This window comes from Mustela putorius, unplaced genomic scaffold, assembly GCF_011764305.1.
Source record: "Mustela putorius furo isolate JIRA1106 unplaced genomic scaffold, ASM1176430v1.1 tig00003923_pilon_pilon_pilon, whole genome shotgun sequence".
NCBI classification, from domain to species: domain Eukaryota; kingdom Metazoa; phylum Chordata; class Mammalia; order Carnivora; family Mustelidae; genus Mustela; species Mustela putorius.
This window is the reverse complement of record NW_025422068.1, coordinates 9,639,670-9,655,898: the sequence shown is the minus strand read 5'-3', so window position 1 is coordinate 9,655,898 and position 16,229 is coordinate 9,639,670. Positions and strand designations below refer to the sequence as shown.

Genomic DNA, 16,229 nt, shown 5'->3' with positions numbered 1-16,229 from the left:
TCCCTGAGTGCCGGTGTTCTGCTCACTGCATTCATGAATGTTTACTGTGTCAGCTTGTCACCCGACCTTCATTTCCATTGTATGTCCTTTAAACATAAGCAGGTAGGTTCTGTACGTCTCTGGAGTCACTGGCCTGACCTGCTGGTTTCTTTGTGAATTGCCCTCTGTGGGCATGCCTTTGGCTTCACCCAGAGACATGGTGTGGGGTGTGGGACAGGCTTGGGCTGAGAGGACAGAGCGGACTCGACAAGACATGGAGGACTATGGGCGGTCGGGGTGGCAGTTGGGGGAGGGGAGCAGGGCAGGCCGGCATCTTGCGGGGACTCCTGACAGGGCTCTGAACTTCTAGAGGGTGTGGGGTCCACTTTTCCAGTGCCTCCAGGGCCAAGCAGACATCAAGGGAACAGCAGACTGAAGAGTATGGGGCATCCAAGTGTCCCTGGAACAGTGGGTCATAGGAGTGACCTTCTGTCTTGCAGCACTGCTTTAAAGGACACTGCATCTGGCTGACCCCTGACATCCTCAAACGGGATGGCAACTGGGGTGCCTGGAGTCCATTCGGCTCCTGCTCGCGCACGTGCGGCACAGGCGTGAAGTTCAGGACCCGCCAGTGTGACAACCCACAGTGAGTCGACCCCACTGTTTCCCACCCTCCTGTGTGGTAGCTGAGGTCCCCGAGGCCCCTTTCCAGCTGGCCCTATCCTGCAAGGCTGCCATGGCTGTCCACCACTTCTGGAGAGGGTATGAAGGCAGGCAGCTCAGGCTTCTCATCACCATCCCTGGGAGCAAGCAGAGACTCAAAGAGGGGAGGGTCTTGCCTCAGATCACACAGCCTGCTGGGGCAGAGCCAGCCCTGGATGCCTGCAACCTTGTCTCCTAGGCTGCTGGCCTGGGGCCAATTCCCACAACCTGGCCCACACCCTGCTCTAGATACTGACTTATTCAGCCCTTCTTAGTCAAGGACATGGAAGACAGAAGTTGTAGCAGCAATGGGGATAAAGCAGAGGGCTCTCTTGGGCTCCCAGATGCCAGGCAAGAAGAAGGGTCAGCAACATGCCATCCTGGGCATGTATGATAGGGTTTGCCTAGGGAGGTTGCCCCCGTGCCTGCCAGGCTCCCACCCCAGCTGTGCTCCTCCTCCTGCCTCCTATGCAAACCCCAAATTCTGTGCTCTGTTGTCCTCCCTTAGGTTCCTTTAATGTCCCTCCATGGCAGCCCACTCTATGAATATCTCTCAGGTCTGGGCCCTGCCAGTCCTGCACTGTGCCTCCCCCAGTGCACTGCCCAGGGAAAGGAAGAGTGCACAAGGAAGGCACACTTGTGTGTCTGTGTGTGTCTCCTGGGCCCCTGCAGTGCTTTGTGACGTAGGGGGCCTCAGTGAGCCCCACGGGCCTCACGCAGCCTACTTCATGGATTGATTGTGGGTGCACGAACAGTCATGTAAACGGGACCCCCACAGATGACCACTCACTCTGGTCTTCCACCTACTCTAGGGAGGCCCCATAGCTGCCAGAAGACATATGGCTTTGTCTTTCTTTGGCTTGTTTGGTGTTTTAAAGATCCTAGTTTACAGGAAAACACAAAAATATCTGGAATTTCACATTTAAAAAAAAAAGAGAGAGAGAGAGAGAGAGAATCTTATTTCCAGCTTCCAGATTGGGCATCCCTGCAACACCAGGCCCAAATACAGGCTGATGGGCGATGAACGACTCAGACCAGACCCTTCGTGGGGCAGCCCGGCCCAGCCATCTCCATTCACCTCCTCCACCCATCTGGACCCCCTTGATATTTGGGTTGGGGCCCTAAGACCTAAGCCTGAGTCCTAGGTTCATCACCCTGCCTTGGATCCTACCACAGCCTTGCAGGATTGGGTATGACTTTATGTTCATGTGTGTTTTTCTCAGAGAGCAGGGCTCTAGTTTCATATCAACTTCTCAAAGGAGCCCGTGACCCCAAAATTTAAGCCCTCAGGTACACGGGCCCTTAGGCCCTTCCAGATAGGCTGGGTTTCAACCTCTGCAGCAATTCCCACACCCTGCTTAGCCAGGCCCCAAACCAGCCCCCAGGGAGCCAGAGGGGGTCAGCACTCTCGGCTCTGGGCAGAGAGGTCGAGTCCACATTGGTCTGGAAGGGATGTGCGCTGGGGTCCAGCAGTAGGAAAGCCCAAACCCCAGGGGCATCAGCTCGTGCCTGGAGAACTCTCTGCCTGCTTCTGACCAATTCCTACCTGAGGGCTCCAGGCCCCATCCTGGTAAGGTGCAAAGTACCCCACCTTCCTCCTTTCAAGCAGTCCTGGGGCTATTATGCCTGCCTCTGGATGACAAAGGAAATGTTAGGACCCCAGAGGCTCTGGGGTGCTGGGTGAGGACCACCAGGGTTCCCAACCCACAGCACAGTACCTGGCGTGCAGCAAGGCTCAGGACCTACAATGAGTCTCTCCTGCCCCTTCATGTGCCGATGGAGTGACTCAGGTCCAAGCTGCACAGCTGAGAGGGCAGATCTGGCCCAGTATCCCAGCATCCAGACCTTGAAGCTAGTGCCTGACTCTGGGTGCTTTGGCTCCAGAAGACCCATCACCAGGCCAGTCTTGAGGTTAGGGAGGTGGGCTCCATGTTCTTCTGTCCTTCTGAACCTGGTACTCTAGGGAGTTTCTACTCCTCCAGCTGCCCCAGCCTCCTTGGTGGCAGCAAGAGACCAGTGCAGCTGTGACAGGAGCTATCTGTTCGTGTCAGCCGTCAGGCCCAGTGCCAGCGCTCCCTCCGCAATAGTGACGGTCAGATAGCACTGTCAGGGTGCAGTGACAACTGTTCCCACCATCATCAGGCAGCTGCAGGGCCCAGAGCATTTCAGAGCTCCTGGGCTCCAGGCAGCCTCTGTGTCAGCAGCCCAGGCAGGCCCCACGTGCCTCCCCTTTCGTGCAACCTCCCCGGGGGTGACGGGGGTGACCGTGAGCCTGCGCACTGTCCCAACTATAGCTGCAGCCCCCTGCTTGTCTGTCTGCAGCCTTCCCTGCAGCACAGAAGCCAGCGTGGCAATGCTGCGCAGTTCCCAGCTTCCCCTGCTTGCTGGCCCGGGCTCCCCGTGTGTCCTTCGTGCTCCCCACTCTGTCACCGCAGAACCACAGGTGGTCTAGTCCCCGGCTCTGCACTTGGTCTTCCTCACCCACCTTCCCTGAATTCTCCAGTTCACTTTCTAGTTTGGAGTTTGCCTGGCTCTCCATTGGAACCAGTACACCTCCTTCCTGCTCCTCCCTACACCTATCGAGGGGATGCCCTTGTCAGTGACCCCCTGGGTAGTGGCCGTGGTGTAAATCTCAGAGCTGCTCCTTCTTTTCATCCACCCCATCTTGGGTGTCTCCTGCCGCTTTCTCCACAGATGTCTTATATCACTTTTCCCCACCACCTTCCCTCAAGAACGTGGCTCTGGGGAGGGGCCTCAAGGACGCCAGCCTCATTCCTTGTCCACTCTGCTGTGCCATGCACAGCCACATTGACCACCCTGTTATATAGGTAGGGTGACCCTTGCCTAAGTCTCCGGTGGGGCCTCAGGTCCTGCTCCGCACTGCCATGCCAGGCAGATGGTGACGCTGAAGTCCCCAGCTCCTCCTGGGGTGCAGTCCCACGGCTGGCACCTTTTCTGGCCTTTGCCATGGGGCTAGTGCTTTGTGGGTGAGTGCTGTTCTCAGAGAAGTGAGGGGTTAGGAAAACTCAGCCCTGGGTCCCTGAAGTGGGTGGGGGGAAGCCAGAGAACAGTGTCTGCTGCATTCCTGCCCCTTGTCGGGAACTTATGCAGCAGTATTGTGCTGGTTTGGAATTGTTCTTTGAGTTCCCACCATGGGTCAGGCACAGTCCTAAGCCCAGATGTGGAGGAGACTCCCTCACTTCCTCCATCTTGGGATTCATGTCCCAGGAAAGGGCAGAGCCGTAACAGGCAGCCACAGCCCACTGTTGGTTCAGTCACAGCGACGGGAGCTGGGGGTGGGGGCGCATGGGGGCCCAGCTGATGCTGCCTTCCTGTGGGAGTCCCAGAGGGAGGGATTACCAGTCCCTTTATGCTTCATGGATGAGGGGGATTGCCTGGGCCCTGCAGCTAGGACAGGGCAGGGCTGGGTCCCTTCACTCTGCACAGCTGCCTCCCACACCTGAAATTCAGGACAAGTGGCACACCATGTTCTGGCCTCTTCCTGATGGCACGGAGCTACAAGGTCTTCCTCTTTCTCCTCCAGCCCAGCCAACGGGGGCCGCACCTGTTCAGGCCTTGCCTACGATTTCCAGCTCTGCAACTCCCAGGAATGCCCTGATGCCCTGGCTGACTTCCGTGAGGAGCAGTGCCGACAGTGGGACCTGTACTTCGAGCACGGCGATGCCCAGCACCACTGGCTGCCCCACGAGCACCGGGATGGTGAGCCCCCAGGGACAGAGTAGAGCAGGTGCTCAGCGGCAGTGCCCCAGGTTGCGGACAGGCTGCGGCTATCAGCAGAGCCCATGGGGGCCCAGTCCTAGAATTTTTAAACATACTGTGGGAATGGGTGCCAGGGCAGACAGGGTCCCCATCCTGGAGAGAGAAGCTGCAGTCTGGAGGGAAAGGCTGTCAGAGCCTCTGGGATCTGTGCCAACATCAGCCTGGCTCTGTTGGGAAAAGCTCTTCCTAAATCCAATAGCCTGGGGCCAAAGTCCCCAAGGCAGACTCGCCAACGGGGTTGTAGTCACCTGTCCCCTTTCACTTTCTGTCCCAGGCCCAGGGCAGTCCTGTGAAGGCCAGGTATTTACCAAGAAAAGTCTCAGGAGAGCTTCTCCCTTGTATGGTGCTTCTCTTGAGCAAACTTGGGGAGCTAGCAAGCCGTGCAGCTGGGCCTCCTCGCCAGTACCCTGCCAATTCCCTTCCAGCCAAGGAGAGATGCCACCTGTACTGCGAGTCCAGGGAGACTGGGGAGGTGGTGTCCATGAAGCGCATGGTGCACGACGGGACACGCTGCTCTTACAAGGATGCCTTCAGCCTGTGTGTGCGCGGGGAGTGCAGGGTGAGTGCCGTGGGGATGGGGGCACAGGGGTGTGGGGGCCACAGCTCAGGATGTCGGCTTCCTGGGGTTATGGGGCAGCCTCGTGGGGGCTAATGCAAAGTGTCCAAACCAGTGCCTGGAACAGGGAAGGCACAATCTCTTCCCTGTGCCAAGGGCCCTCAGACTTGAGTGTGTCTATGGGTTCCCGGGCAGCTTGAGGGCCCCACCTCAGAGGTTCTGACTCTGTAGCTCGAGGTTGGGCCTAGGCGCATGAATTTTACATGCTTCCCTGGTGGTTCTGCCACATGTGGTTCACAAGCGACCCGTTCCAGAGTGCTGCCACCTTCTCGCACTCTGCTGGGCCCAGACAGCTCATTCTCCATCAGGGCAGCCCACCATGGGGCTTGCTGGTTCGGCCCTTTGTAGAAATGCCCTTCTGGGTTTTCCATTATTGCGTCTTTGGCTTCAGTCTCGGGCTGTCACAAGAAACAACAGTGCAATAACCTTGCATTACCATCATGGCGTGAGCAGAGGCCTGCCCTCTGCCAGGCTCCCTAGAAATAGCTGGAGGCCTACCTGGAGTCTGATGAGGCAGGGCCGATTGTAGGATCATAGAGGCTGACTTCTGTCTCATTTTCCTGAGAGACAGAATCTTCAGGAGGCCTCAGGCAGAAAGCCTGGCAGATTGCCGCAGGCACCCCAGAGAAAGAGGGCGAGGCCAGGAGAGTGAGGAGGTAGGGTGCAGGGCGGCCAGACTTGTGCTCAGAACTTCTGTCCACTCACGGAGGATGGTAGCCTGCAGCAAAGGAGGCTCCTCCAGACACAGTGGCCGGGGACCGGAGGGGAGCCACCCTGCTTGAGTCCGGCATGGAGGCCACGGTGCACAGTCCGCTCAGGTTGTGAGACCACATACGGAGGAACAGAGACGGCAGCATTGCCTTTGTTCCTGCAGGGTTTTAATTTATGGAGGTGACCTAGTGACAACCTAGAGAGGCCAGTGCCATTGAAGGAAGAACGAGTTACTTAGGTTTCCTGAGAGAAAGGCTCACTTCACTATGCAGGGCCCTGTGGGGAAGTGCCAGGTTTAGTCAGGGGTGGGGGAATAAGGAAGGGGTTGGGGGTTAGAGTTTTATGGGGGTTTCCTCAGGAAAGGCAGGCCGGACCCAGGAAACAGTTGAGGATGGGCAGGATCTGGGCTAGAGGGGAGGCGCCGGCTTCCTGCCACCTGGCCTGGGGATGATTCCTGGCAGGGGAAGTATCAGCTTATGCGTGAGAGGCCGATCAAGGTGGTTAAGGAGAATTGTTTTACATACGAAACGTGCTCCCAGACCAGCCCTCTGCTACCCATAAAAGCAGGCATGAGGGAGGGGCAACCTGTACCTAGCCAGCAAGTTCAAGATCTCAAAACACTGTAAGACATGGAGGGGGTAGAGCTGGGTGGAGTCGTCGGTTGAGCATCTCACTTGGTTTCAGGTCAGGTCATTATCTCAGGGTGGTGGGATTGAGCCCTGTGCCAGGCTCTCACTCTGCCAGGAGTCTGCTTGGGATTCGCTCCCTCCTTCTTCCCTTCCCCTTGCTCATGCGTGCATGCTCTTTCCGTGTCTGTCTAAAATAAAATAAAGTCTTAGGACGCCTGGGTGGCTCAGTTGGTTAAGCAGCTTCCTTCGGCTCAGGTCATGATCCCAGGGTCCTGGGATCGAGTCCCACATCGGGCTCCTTGCTCGGCAGGAAGCCTGCTTCTCCCTCTGCCTCTGCCTGCCTCTCTGTCTGCCTGTGCTCACTCACTCTCTCTCCCTCTGTCTCTGACAAATAAATAAAAATCTTTAATTAAAAAATAAATAAATAAACGAACAAATAAATAAATAAATAAAAATAAAGTCTTAAAAAAAAAAAAAAAGAACATCGTAAGACACAGAAAAAATTTAGAACCATGACCAACACCATCAGTATTACATTTAGTAATAGAAGTGGCTTTAAGCAGCAACTGTGATATGGCCGCAAACATAATAGAGAAGCCAGAGCACCCATTCACTGTCTCGGGGGCTAGAGCTTCACAGCACCGATTGACAGTCGAAGAAGAGGAGATGAAACATTTCATTAATGGTGATTTTGAAGGAATGACAGCAGGATGAGCAATTTCTTGCATCATTGGAAAACAGAAATATTTATGTTTAATGTGATCATATAGCAGAAGTTCTAAAGCAAAGGAGACAGGTTGGGACCACTCTGAAGACGTGAGCAGTAGTTAAGATGAGGTACCAAGTCCTCACAATGCCTGGGGACGTGCAGCCCTTCTTGTGAAAGTATCTTGTGCTGGGTCAAAAATCATGCCCGAGTGGACGCTGTCAATTAGGGAATATCAAAACACGACTCAAGAAGGTTAAGAGTGAAATAACAGCAGAAGACGCTTCAGGAGAATAGAAATCCACATGCACATACACATGTTCACACAGAGAAAGGAATGAAAAGAGTAGCAAGAATTAAATGAAGCCAATAGAATAAAGGGCGCAGTCCACTGCCCTGAGAAAGTAATAGTGAGTCATCAAATATATCATCCGAAAATGGCATTGAGAAAGGCAGAGATTAAAAGAAGCTAGCATCTGTCCTGATCTGAGGACTCACCTGCAGGATTTCGTAACAGAGGGGAGGGGAGGGAAGCAGCACCTCGTGAGCTGTGGGCCCTTCCCCGTGGGACAGGGAGACCACCATCTCCACCAGTGTCCTCCAGCCCAGCTTGGACTACAGCAGAGTTCAGCTGCCAGCCCTCTCTGGCCATTGCCTCAATGGGCAGCAGCCACACAAAGCCTCTTGGGGACACGGGCCCTCCCCAGCCTGAGCCATCAACCCCAGTAGGACCACAAGTGAGATTTCAGACCCACACAGTGACCCTGGTTTTCATTAGTCTCTTCTACTCAGTTAATGTCTTACGCACATGTTCCCCCTTATTCAGGCGCTGAATGTTAGAATGGCATCTCCTGAAGGTCTGTAGACACTTACCAGGGATGCATTCCCCCCCCCGCCCCCCGCTGTGGACAGTGCTTGCTTGCTCTGGGAGGTCAGGCCTCCTGATGAGCCGACCAGCAGCTGCCCAGACAAAACCCGCTCCTCTCTAGGGCAGGCCGGCTCCTGTCCACTGTGATTATTAGACATACCTTGATTCCAGAAAAAATAAAAGGTGATTAAAAAAATGCCTGAGAAGTAAGGAAAAAGGGTGACAAGCCATGTTAATATCTCTGGAGTTCTGATAGATCAAGTACTTAACTTATTCTGCTTTCCCTTTTGCTCACCTCTTGTGACTCGGAGAAAAGACTCCATTGGAACAAGTGTCTTAAAATGTAGCCTGTTGGCTTTGTTTTTCCTCTGTCCAATACCCTCCTTCTGTTCCAGCCAGCTGAATTTCTAATAAGTGTTTTGGGTTGTACATGGGCTGCAAGTCTTTTTAGAAAGAGCACATGAGGGCACCTGGGTGGCTCAGTGGGTTAGGCCTCTGCATTCCACTTGGGTCATGATCTCAGAGTCCTGGGATTGAAGCCCGCATGGGGCTCTCTGCTCGGCAGGGAGCCTGCTTCCCCTTCTCTCTCTCTCTGCCTGCCTCTCTGCCTACTTGTGACCTCTCTCTCTCTGTCAAATAAAAAAATTAAAAAAAAAAATCTTAAAAAAAAAAAAAGAAAGAAAGAGCACATGAACCAGTGAAGAGCTTCTAGAACAGAGTTGGTCCTCTGGTAAGGTTCACGAAATGACATGGGTTTTGGAGTCTGGAGTCTGGGGAAGCACCTTCCAGATGCTGCTTTGTTCCCTGGCACCACCTCTCACCTGCCTCTACAACTCAGAGGCTTTTTGCTTCTGGTTTATTCTGTCTGAAAGAGAGCATGAGTCCCCCTCGGGTGAGAGGCTGAAGCAACCCTTCTCACAGGGAGTGTAACTGTCCTGGCCTAAAAGCGGGTTCTCCCCGCCCCCCACACCAACTCCAGCCTTCCCTGAGGAAGGGAGCCTGTGACTGTTGCCAAGGCCCATCTCCTCCCCCCCAGCAAGAGCTCCCACAGGCTGGGCTGCTCTGATACCATGTCATGAACATGGAAACCAACTCAGAGTGAGAGCAGCGTGCCTCCTGAGACCACCCATCTAGAAATGGCAAGTGGGCACATTCGGTTCAGGCTTCTGTACCTTTAAAGAGCAATGTTTTCACTGGGTCTTCTTTCCCCGGTAGATCATGTTGTCTTCCTTGGCTAATTCCACCCACCCCCCAGGAACCATTATAATAAACATGAGATGTTCATTTCAGTGATTGTTTTTCACCCCGCTCACTTTCAAAAATGATTCAAAGGGCTTATGATTACACCGGAATGGGTAAGACCAAACACCATCAACATCTGTCCACACCTTCAAACATGATTCATGAACCACTCCTCTGTAGCCTTTTCATGGTGCAGAGCCCCTGCCCTGCAAGGCCCTCGTGAGACAAAAGTCAGAAATCAAAGAGCAGAGGGAGAAGTGGGTTTTTCCAGAGAAAGGGAGCAGGGATGACCTTGAAGGGAAAATTGGCTCTGAGCTTCCTGGCAGCCTCGACAAAAAGGAAAACCTGTCACACTCTGATGCACTCTTAAGACAGGCAGAGGGAGCCGACTAGCTCAGAGGATGGGCTGTCTTCCTTGGCTGAGCTAGGAGAGAGTGGCCTCCGGCGACCTGCTCAGGCCCATCCTGCAGGAGCTCCTTCTGTGGAGTTCCCTGGCCCTGGGAATGGTATGCTGCCATAGCTGTGGAGAGTAGAACCTGAACTTGTTACTACCTTGGCTGGGTGGCCCAGGTCAAGCGAGCAACCCTGCTTAGTGTGGAATAATTCTGACACTGGAGTAGGTGATACTGAGAGGATTTCTTGAATGAATGGAGTTCCAGTTGTTCTTACCAACTCTTGTCAACTCCTGCACAGACACCCCAGAGACAGACTCAAGGGGGCATTGTGTTCTTGGGGCCTGCAGGCCCAAGCTTTGGGTGAGAGCCCCAGCCAGGCTGCACTGTATGGCCCCTGGGAGAAGGGCAGAGGCTAGGTCAGATCCACAGCCACTGGGACAGAGACATCCATGCAGAGGCTAGCTCGCCAGGCCAGGCTCGGCAGGTGGCCCTAGTCAGGCTGTGCAGAGCCCTCTGAGGTCACACTGTCCAGATGAGCAGAGTAGGGGCAGGAAGCAGCATTGGTGGCCTGTGGGTAGGCACACAGGGTCTGTCTTGCTCCAAAGCCCAGTCTCCTTCCTCTGCATCAGAAACCTCTAAGGAGGGTGTAGGCCTGAGCTGCAGGGGGAACAGATGGCAGGGCCCTAAGGGCACAGATTGGGTTGGGGGCTCAAGTGGGCAAGGCTGTTGAGTACACACCGCACACCATCCTCCTGCAGAAGGTGGGCTGTGACGGAGTGATCGGCTCCAGCAAGCAGGAAGACAAGTGCGGTGTGTGTGGAGGGGACAACACCCACTGCAAAGTGGTCAAGGGCACATTCACACGCTCCCCCAAGAAGCTCGGTGAGTGAGCCCCTCCCTCCACCCCTGGTGCCTGATTTTCTGCTGTACCTGGCAGGATGGGGAGGAGGGGGGCACAAGAAGGAGAGGGAAGAACCTAAGTCAGGTACAGCCTGAGCCAGGCTCCAGGCTGTTTGGGGAAGAGAAACCTGGATCTCAGGGGTCAGGGCAGAGAATGCCAACATACAGGTGCACAGGGCAGATCTCAGTCTTTATTTGAAGGCCAGGGCCTGCATAGGGCACCCCTCCCTTGCCTTCCAAAGCTGCCCAGCTGGACTCTGGGTCCTTTGCTCCCTGCCTCCTCCCTCCAGCTGGCTGTCAGTAGGACTGCCCTGGGCAGGCCGCAGAGCCACACGATGGGGCTGGGGAACTGGGCGTCCCGGGCCGACCTGAGCTCTGGGAGAACAGCCATGTGGGTGGGCCTGCAGTGACTATACCACTGTCCGAAACGGGGAGAAGCCACCTCGGTTTGCCTCTTAGAAGAAGGCCATGGCCTTGACTCAGAGTCGGCACCAGGGTACAGAGTGATTTTCCATGGTCCCATGAGAGCCCAAGGGTCTTCAGTTTGCAGATTAAATGGCTGAGGTCTAGGAGGCCAAGCGGTTTGCTGAGAGTCTACCTCCCAGATATGGCATGTTAGCTTCAAGCCCAGGTTTGGCTCCGGGGTCACCCTGAGGATTCCCTTGAAGTGTCCCATGGAAAAGGCCCAGGGAGCACCTGAGGAGCAAAAGGGCTTTGGCCAGCTGGGACATAGTACCTTTCCCATCAACCCTTGTCCAGGCAGGTGGTCAAGCCCAAGAACCATGGGGCCATGGGTGAGACCCCTCTGTGTATTGTCCACATTCCAGTGGCCTTTTCTGACTCACTTGGCTTTATCTTCCCACATCCCAACAAAGGTTACATCAAGATGTTTGAAATCCCGGCAGGAGCCAGACACCTGCTTATCCAGGAGGCAGACAGCACCAGCCACCACCTGTGTGAGTCTCTGAAGCCCAGCAGTTCTGGGTGTGGCTAGAGAGCCCAGGGGCAGAGGTCAGGCTGGGAGGCCCAGCCTCTGCTCCACCTCCCTGTCCCTGGCTCAGCCCACTGGGGGATCTTTTCTGGGGTCTTCTCCAGGTGGAGAGGCTGGGGGCTGGGATCCAAGGGCTCCTGGCAGCAGCTAAGGAGGGACATGTGTCTAAAGCATGCTGTACTCCTAGCCCACAGAGTAGTGACTGCCTACCTCCTCTTCCATCTTAAGGCCAAGGGGGAAGGCTCCCCCTACCCACTGGAAGGCAGGCAGAGTCTGCAAGCAGTGTCTGGGCAGCAGCCCCCACACCAACAAGAAAGCACCCCGGGCTGGCCTGCAGATGGGGTTACAACCTATATTTGCATATTTCCAATTAGTTTAATTTTAAACTCAAGAGATGCTACCTGGAATAGGGCTTTTTGGCATTTCTTGCAAATGTGGTTGCTCGTACTACTCTGAGTGCCCTCTGAGATTGCTGGGATCCCTTACAGGCCTTCGCCTGTCCTCACCCCCATCAGCTAAAGGCACCTGTGCCCTCCCTCTTGGGTGGTCATGGGCTGAAGTCCTAAGTGATGCTGGGAGTCATGGGGGAAATCCAGACAAATCCATTCTCCCAGTTTGGGCTCCCCCCCCTCCCTTGTGCCATGGAGACCTGACCGGGTCCGGGCTCCCCAAGTGCCACTGTCTGGCACCCCCACCAACACAGCGAACACCCCACTCTGTTTAATGCACTTTGTTCTTTCTTCCCTGTTTTAAGAGGAAACTATATTGCTACCCAAAATGCAAAACCACTTGCCTTAAGTGGAAGGAAAAACCTAAAAGTTGGTTCCTAAAGGGAGAGACAGACACTTGAATCTAAACACATTCTCGCTGCAGGCTCCAGGTGTGAGGCCTGATCTCTCTGCGTGAGAGGAGCCAGGGTTGATGGCCAGTTGAGTGTCTGCAGGCCCCTGCTGAGGTATCTTTGTGGGGTGCACAGAGAACTGCAGGACACTGGTGCAGGGAACGATTTCCTCCTTCTCGGATCCCTGTCTGGGGCCCCCAGTAGCTGCCTTCCACACTGTGGGATGCATGGGGCTTCCTGACCAGCCAGTTATTGGCTTCCAGACACCTGCTGATCCTGGGGTATTCCATGTGTCCCGTGCCACCCCCTGGTCAAGCTTGGTCTCTGAGGATGTATGGGGACCTCCTGAGGCACCAGGTTGGGGTGAGGAGGCTCTGCCTTTCAGCTGGACCTATGCTTACCCCATGGCAGGAAGCTTCACCCCAGCCCTGTGCCCTAGTGTCCAGCAGATGCGCTGCACCCAGGAGGCGGGTGCGGGATGTGGGAGACAGTGGCTCTGAGTCGACTGGAAGGAGGTGATCCTACAGCTTGAAACCCCCACACCCCCAGGGACTGTGGGGCAGATCCAGGAAAGGGCCCTGGGCAGGGTAGCTTCGAGGCTGAGGCTGGCTCCCATGGCTATCTGGGCTTCCACTGGCACAGGCCCCTAGCAGAGGGCAGCTGGGGCAAACAGAGATCTGCTCCCCATCACTCCCCTCACCAGTTGAGACCTGTGGACCCTCCCCGCCTCTCTCTCCAGTGCACCCAGCTTCTGCCCCTGAGTGATCATGGCTGGGGGTGGGGGCTGTCTTCTGCCATTCTCAGCCGTCAAGAACCTGGAGACAGGCAAGTTCATTTTAAATGAAGAAAATGACGTGGATCCCAATTCCAAATCCTTCATTGCTATGGGCGTGGAGTGGGAGTACCGGGATGAGGATGGCCGGGAGACGCTGCAAACCATGGGTCCCCTTCACGGCACCATCACCGTGCTGGTAAGTGGAGGCAGGGGCCAGGCCTGCCTGGGATGGAGATGGAGGGGCTTCCTGGGGTCCCTGGACCTCCCTGCATCCTTTGGACCCCTCTTGGAAATCATCCCTGGCCTGCCCTTTGGACCAAGGGTCTCCATCTGTCAGACTTGGAGCCCTGAGACATGAGATTCTGGGCTCTGCTCTGCACTGGGCCCTGGGGTACAGCAGTCCAACCCTCCCCTCTAAGGGCTTCAGTTTCCTCCTCCAAATGACATTCATGGCCACCTTTTATCATGTCTGCTCATGTCTGCCATCCCATCCAAACCTTGCAATGCCCCAGGAGTGACTGACGGGGTTCAGGAGGTTAGCCTCCCAAACCCGGCTCATACCAGACTTTGTCCCTAAGCAGGGCTAAGCCCCAACTCTTGTGTCCAAGACCCACTTCTGGGTGAATCCAGAATCCAGAGGGGTGAATGAGAATCCAGAGGGGGCTTGATTTTCTTTTCTTTTTTTTTTTCCCAAGATTTATTTTTAAGTAATCTCTATACCCAATGTGGGGCTTAAACTCATAACCCCAGAATCAAGAGATACCCATCCCACTAATAAAGCCGGCCAGTGCCCTAGGGACTTGATTTTCTAATTGCTTTTTGGAAGTTAATTTCCGTCACAAAAATAAGATGTTTTATTTGGGAAAAATGTAAAAGACTCTGGATAAGGCTCACAGGCCTTTAGCTCCTCTGTGAGAGTGAATGGTTGGGTTTGGGCACCTGAGCCCAGGATCCGTGTGTGTCACACATGTGTGCCCCTCTGCTCAGCTCACCTCACTTGCGGGGACTTCACCCCTGGAAGTGCCCTCAGCAACCTGCCAGTGCTGTGAAAAAGTCAGCCGCATAAACTAAGGTGAACTCGAACAGAAACACACATAAAATTTGGTTATGTAATGACAGTGGGTAAAAGTACACTGACCGGAGGCTGGCAGGACCCTGGCCCCATGCTCCTCCCCGCCAGCCATGGTGCAGGATTGGTGAATCCGAGCTTTCCAACACTTTCTAGAAGATAACCATGGCCCATAAAGAGAACCGACCATACATGGGCCGGGGCATGTGTTTCTAAACTGGCCGGCGAGGGCAGGTGGACAGCACAGCGAACGCACTCACGGCCATCTCTGGGTGCAGGTCATCCCACAGGGTGATGCCCGGATATCGCTGACGTACAAGTACATGATCCATGAGGACTCACTCAACGTGGATGGCAACAACGTCCTGGAGGATGACTCCGTGGGCTATGAGTGGGCTCTCAAGAAGTGGACTCCCTGCTCCAAGCCCTGCGGTGGAGGTGAAGGGTATTCTCAGAGCTGGTCGCGGGGAGGCTCCTGGGAAAAGGGGTTCCTGAGCCCACGGTGCCCTGCTGACTGCCTGGCCTGAGGGACATGCTCAGCATGAGAAGACTGGCCCAGGGGCAGGAAGCCAAGGCAGCAACCCACCTGGTGGGGGGTAGAGGGTGGGCAGGAAGGGGGTGCTCAGGGCAGCGGACCAAAGGCAGCCAGAAGGGCTTGTGGGCATCGGTGTTACAGCATGGAGCTGCATCGGGAAGAGAGGGTCTGGCCTGGCAGGAGGCTGGTGTGAGGGTGGCATGGGTGGATTAGGCCTCACGAGGCAGGCCCAGGAAGGACTCAGGTCATGCTGGAGACCAGGAAAGGGGACCCCTCTGTGGAGGTCACTCCCCACACTTATTCAGAAGGGCCTCCCAACTGTCCTGGGAGGGATGGGGCTTCCTGCAGAGGTGTCCCACCTGCCCTGGACCTCAAACAGTCCACAGCTGGGTGGGACATACAGACGGGCAGGAGATTTCTGGTCTCCCACACGTGCTCACTGCTCCTGAGGGGCTAGACGAGCTAAGAGGCAAGAACAGGTGGCCAGGACAGGCTCTGTCAGGGTCCCACAGCTAGAGGACTGAGAGGATTTTGCCAAAGAAGAGGTGACTGCTCCCATGGCCCAAGCAGGTGGACAGCTCCTTCTGCAGGGCTCCCACCTGTGCAGATGGCACCCCCAACCCTCCCTTGAGTGTGTCCTGCTGACTCTCCCTCCTCTGTATCTCGTGGACCTATCTGCTGTTCCGTCTGCCCAGTGCTGACACCATCCTTGCTCCCCAGCTGGCCCTTGTGTGTCCACTGTCACCCCAGTGTGAGCTCTTAAAGGTCCCTTCTTGGCATCCCTTCCTAGTGCCATAGTTTTAGCAGCTCCGTCCACTCTTTGGATAAAGATGAGATTCTCCTCATGGCCTGTGTGGTCTGGGCAGCTTGCTGACCTCTTCCACTGCATCAGTACCCCTACCCCTTGCCCACCAGGCCCTGGCCACACTGGCCCTAGCTGCTTTTCCTGGACATGCCATGTTCCTGCCTCAGGGCTTTTGCACAGGTTGTCTCTTCCCTGGAAGCCACTCTGCTGCCTTCCCACTAAACCAACGTTCCTCCATTCTCTGCTTTCTAGGACCTCTCCAGATACCCAGCTTAGATCAGGCTGTCCAGCCACATTGTCTTGTGACTCACCTGGTAGCCTGGGGTGTAGAGACGTTGGAGTTGTTGACACACTGGGCTTTATAATTCTTTTGGGGTCTGTTCCGTGCATTGTAGGATGTTGAGCAGCATCCCTGGCTTCTATGTGCTAGATTGCAAGTGGCACCCCCCAACCCCAAGTTGTGACACCTAAGTGTCCCAGATACTGCCCGATGTTAAAATCGCCCCGTTGAGAAGAGCTGTCCTAGACTCCGGTGAGAGGAGCCTTGCAGGCCATGTTTCTGTGTTAAGCCATCTCCAGGCTCATCGCAGGGCCTCCACGTGGGTTAATTCGAGGTAGAATATGTGGCTGAGCAATGGAGAGGAAATAGAGCCCTCCCTCCTGCCCCAGGAAGCCAGTTGAGAGA

At 55.2% G+C, this 16,229-nt stretch overlaps 1 protein-coding gene across 2 annotated transcripts in view; it reads left to right on the top strand.

The window, feature by feature from the left end:
* Positions 1–16,229, top strand: part of ADAMTS2 (ADAM metallopeptidase with thrombospondin type 1 motif 2) — a 216,496-nt gene that overhangs the window by 186,232 nt on the left and 14,035 nt on the right. For both annotated transcript variants that reach the window (XM_045069345.1, XM_013059699.2), the window contains exons 11-17: positions 480–625; positions 4,226–4,401; positions 4,887–5,020; positions 10,387–10,510; positions 11,404–11,484; positions 13,165–13,331; positions 14,483–14,642. In XM_045069345.1, coding sequence (XP_044925280.1) covers positions 480–625; positions 4,226–4,401; positions 4,887–5,020; positions 10,387–10,510; positions 11,404–11,484; positions 13,165–13,331; positions 14,483–14,642 — 988 coding nt within the window. The remainder of the gene's footprint in view (positions 1–479; positions 626–4,225; positions 4,402–4,886; positions 5,021–10,386; positions 10,511–11,403; positions 11,485–13,164; positions 13,332–14,482; positions 14,643–16,229) is intronic.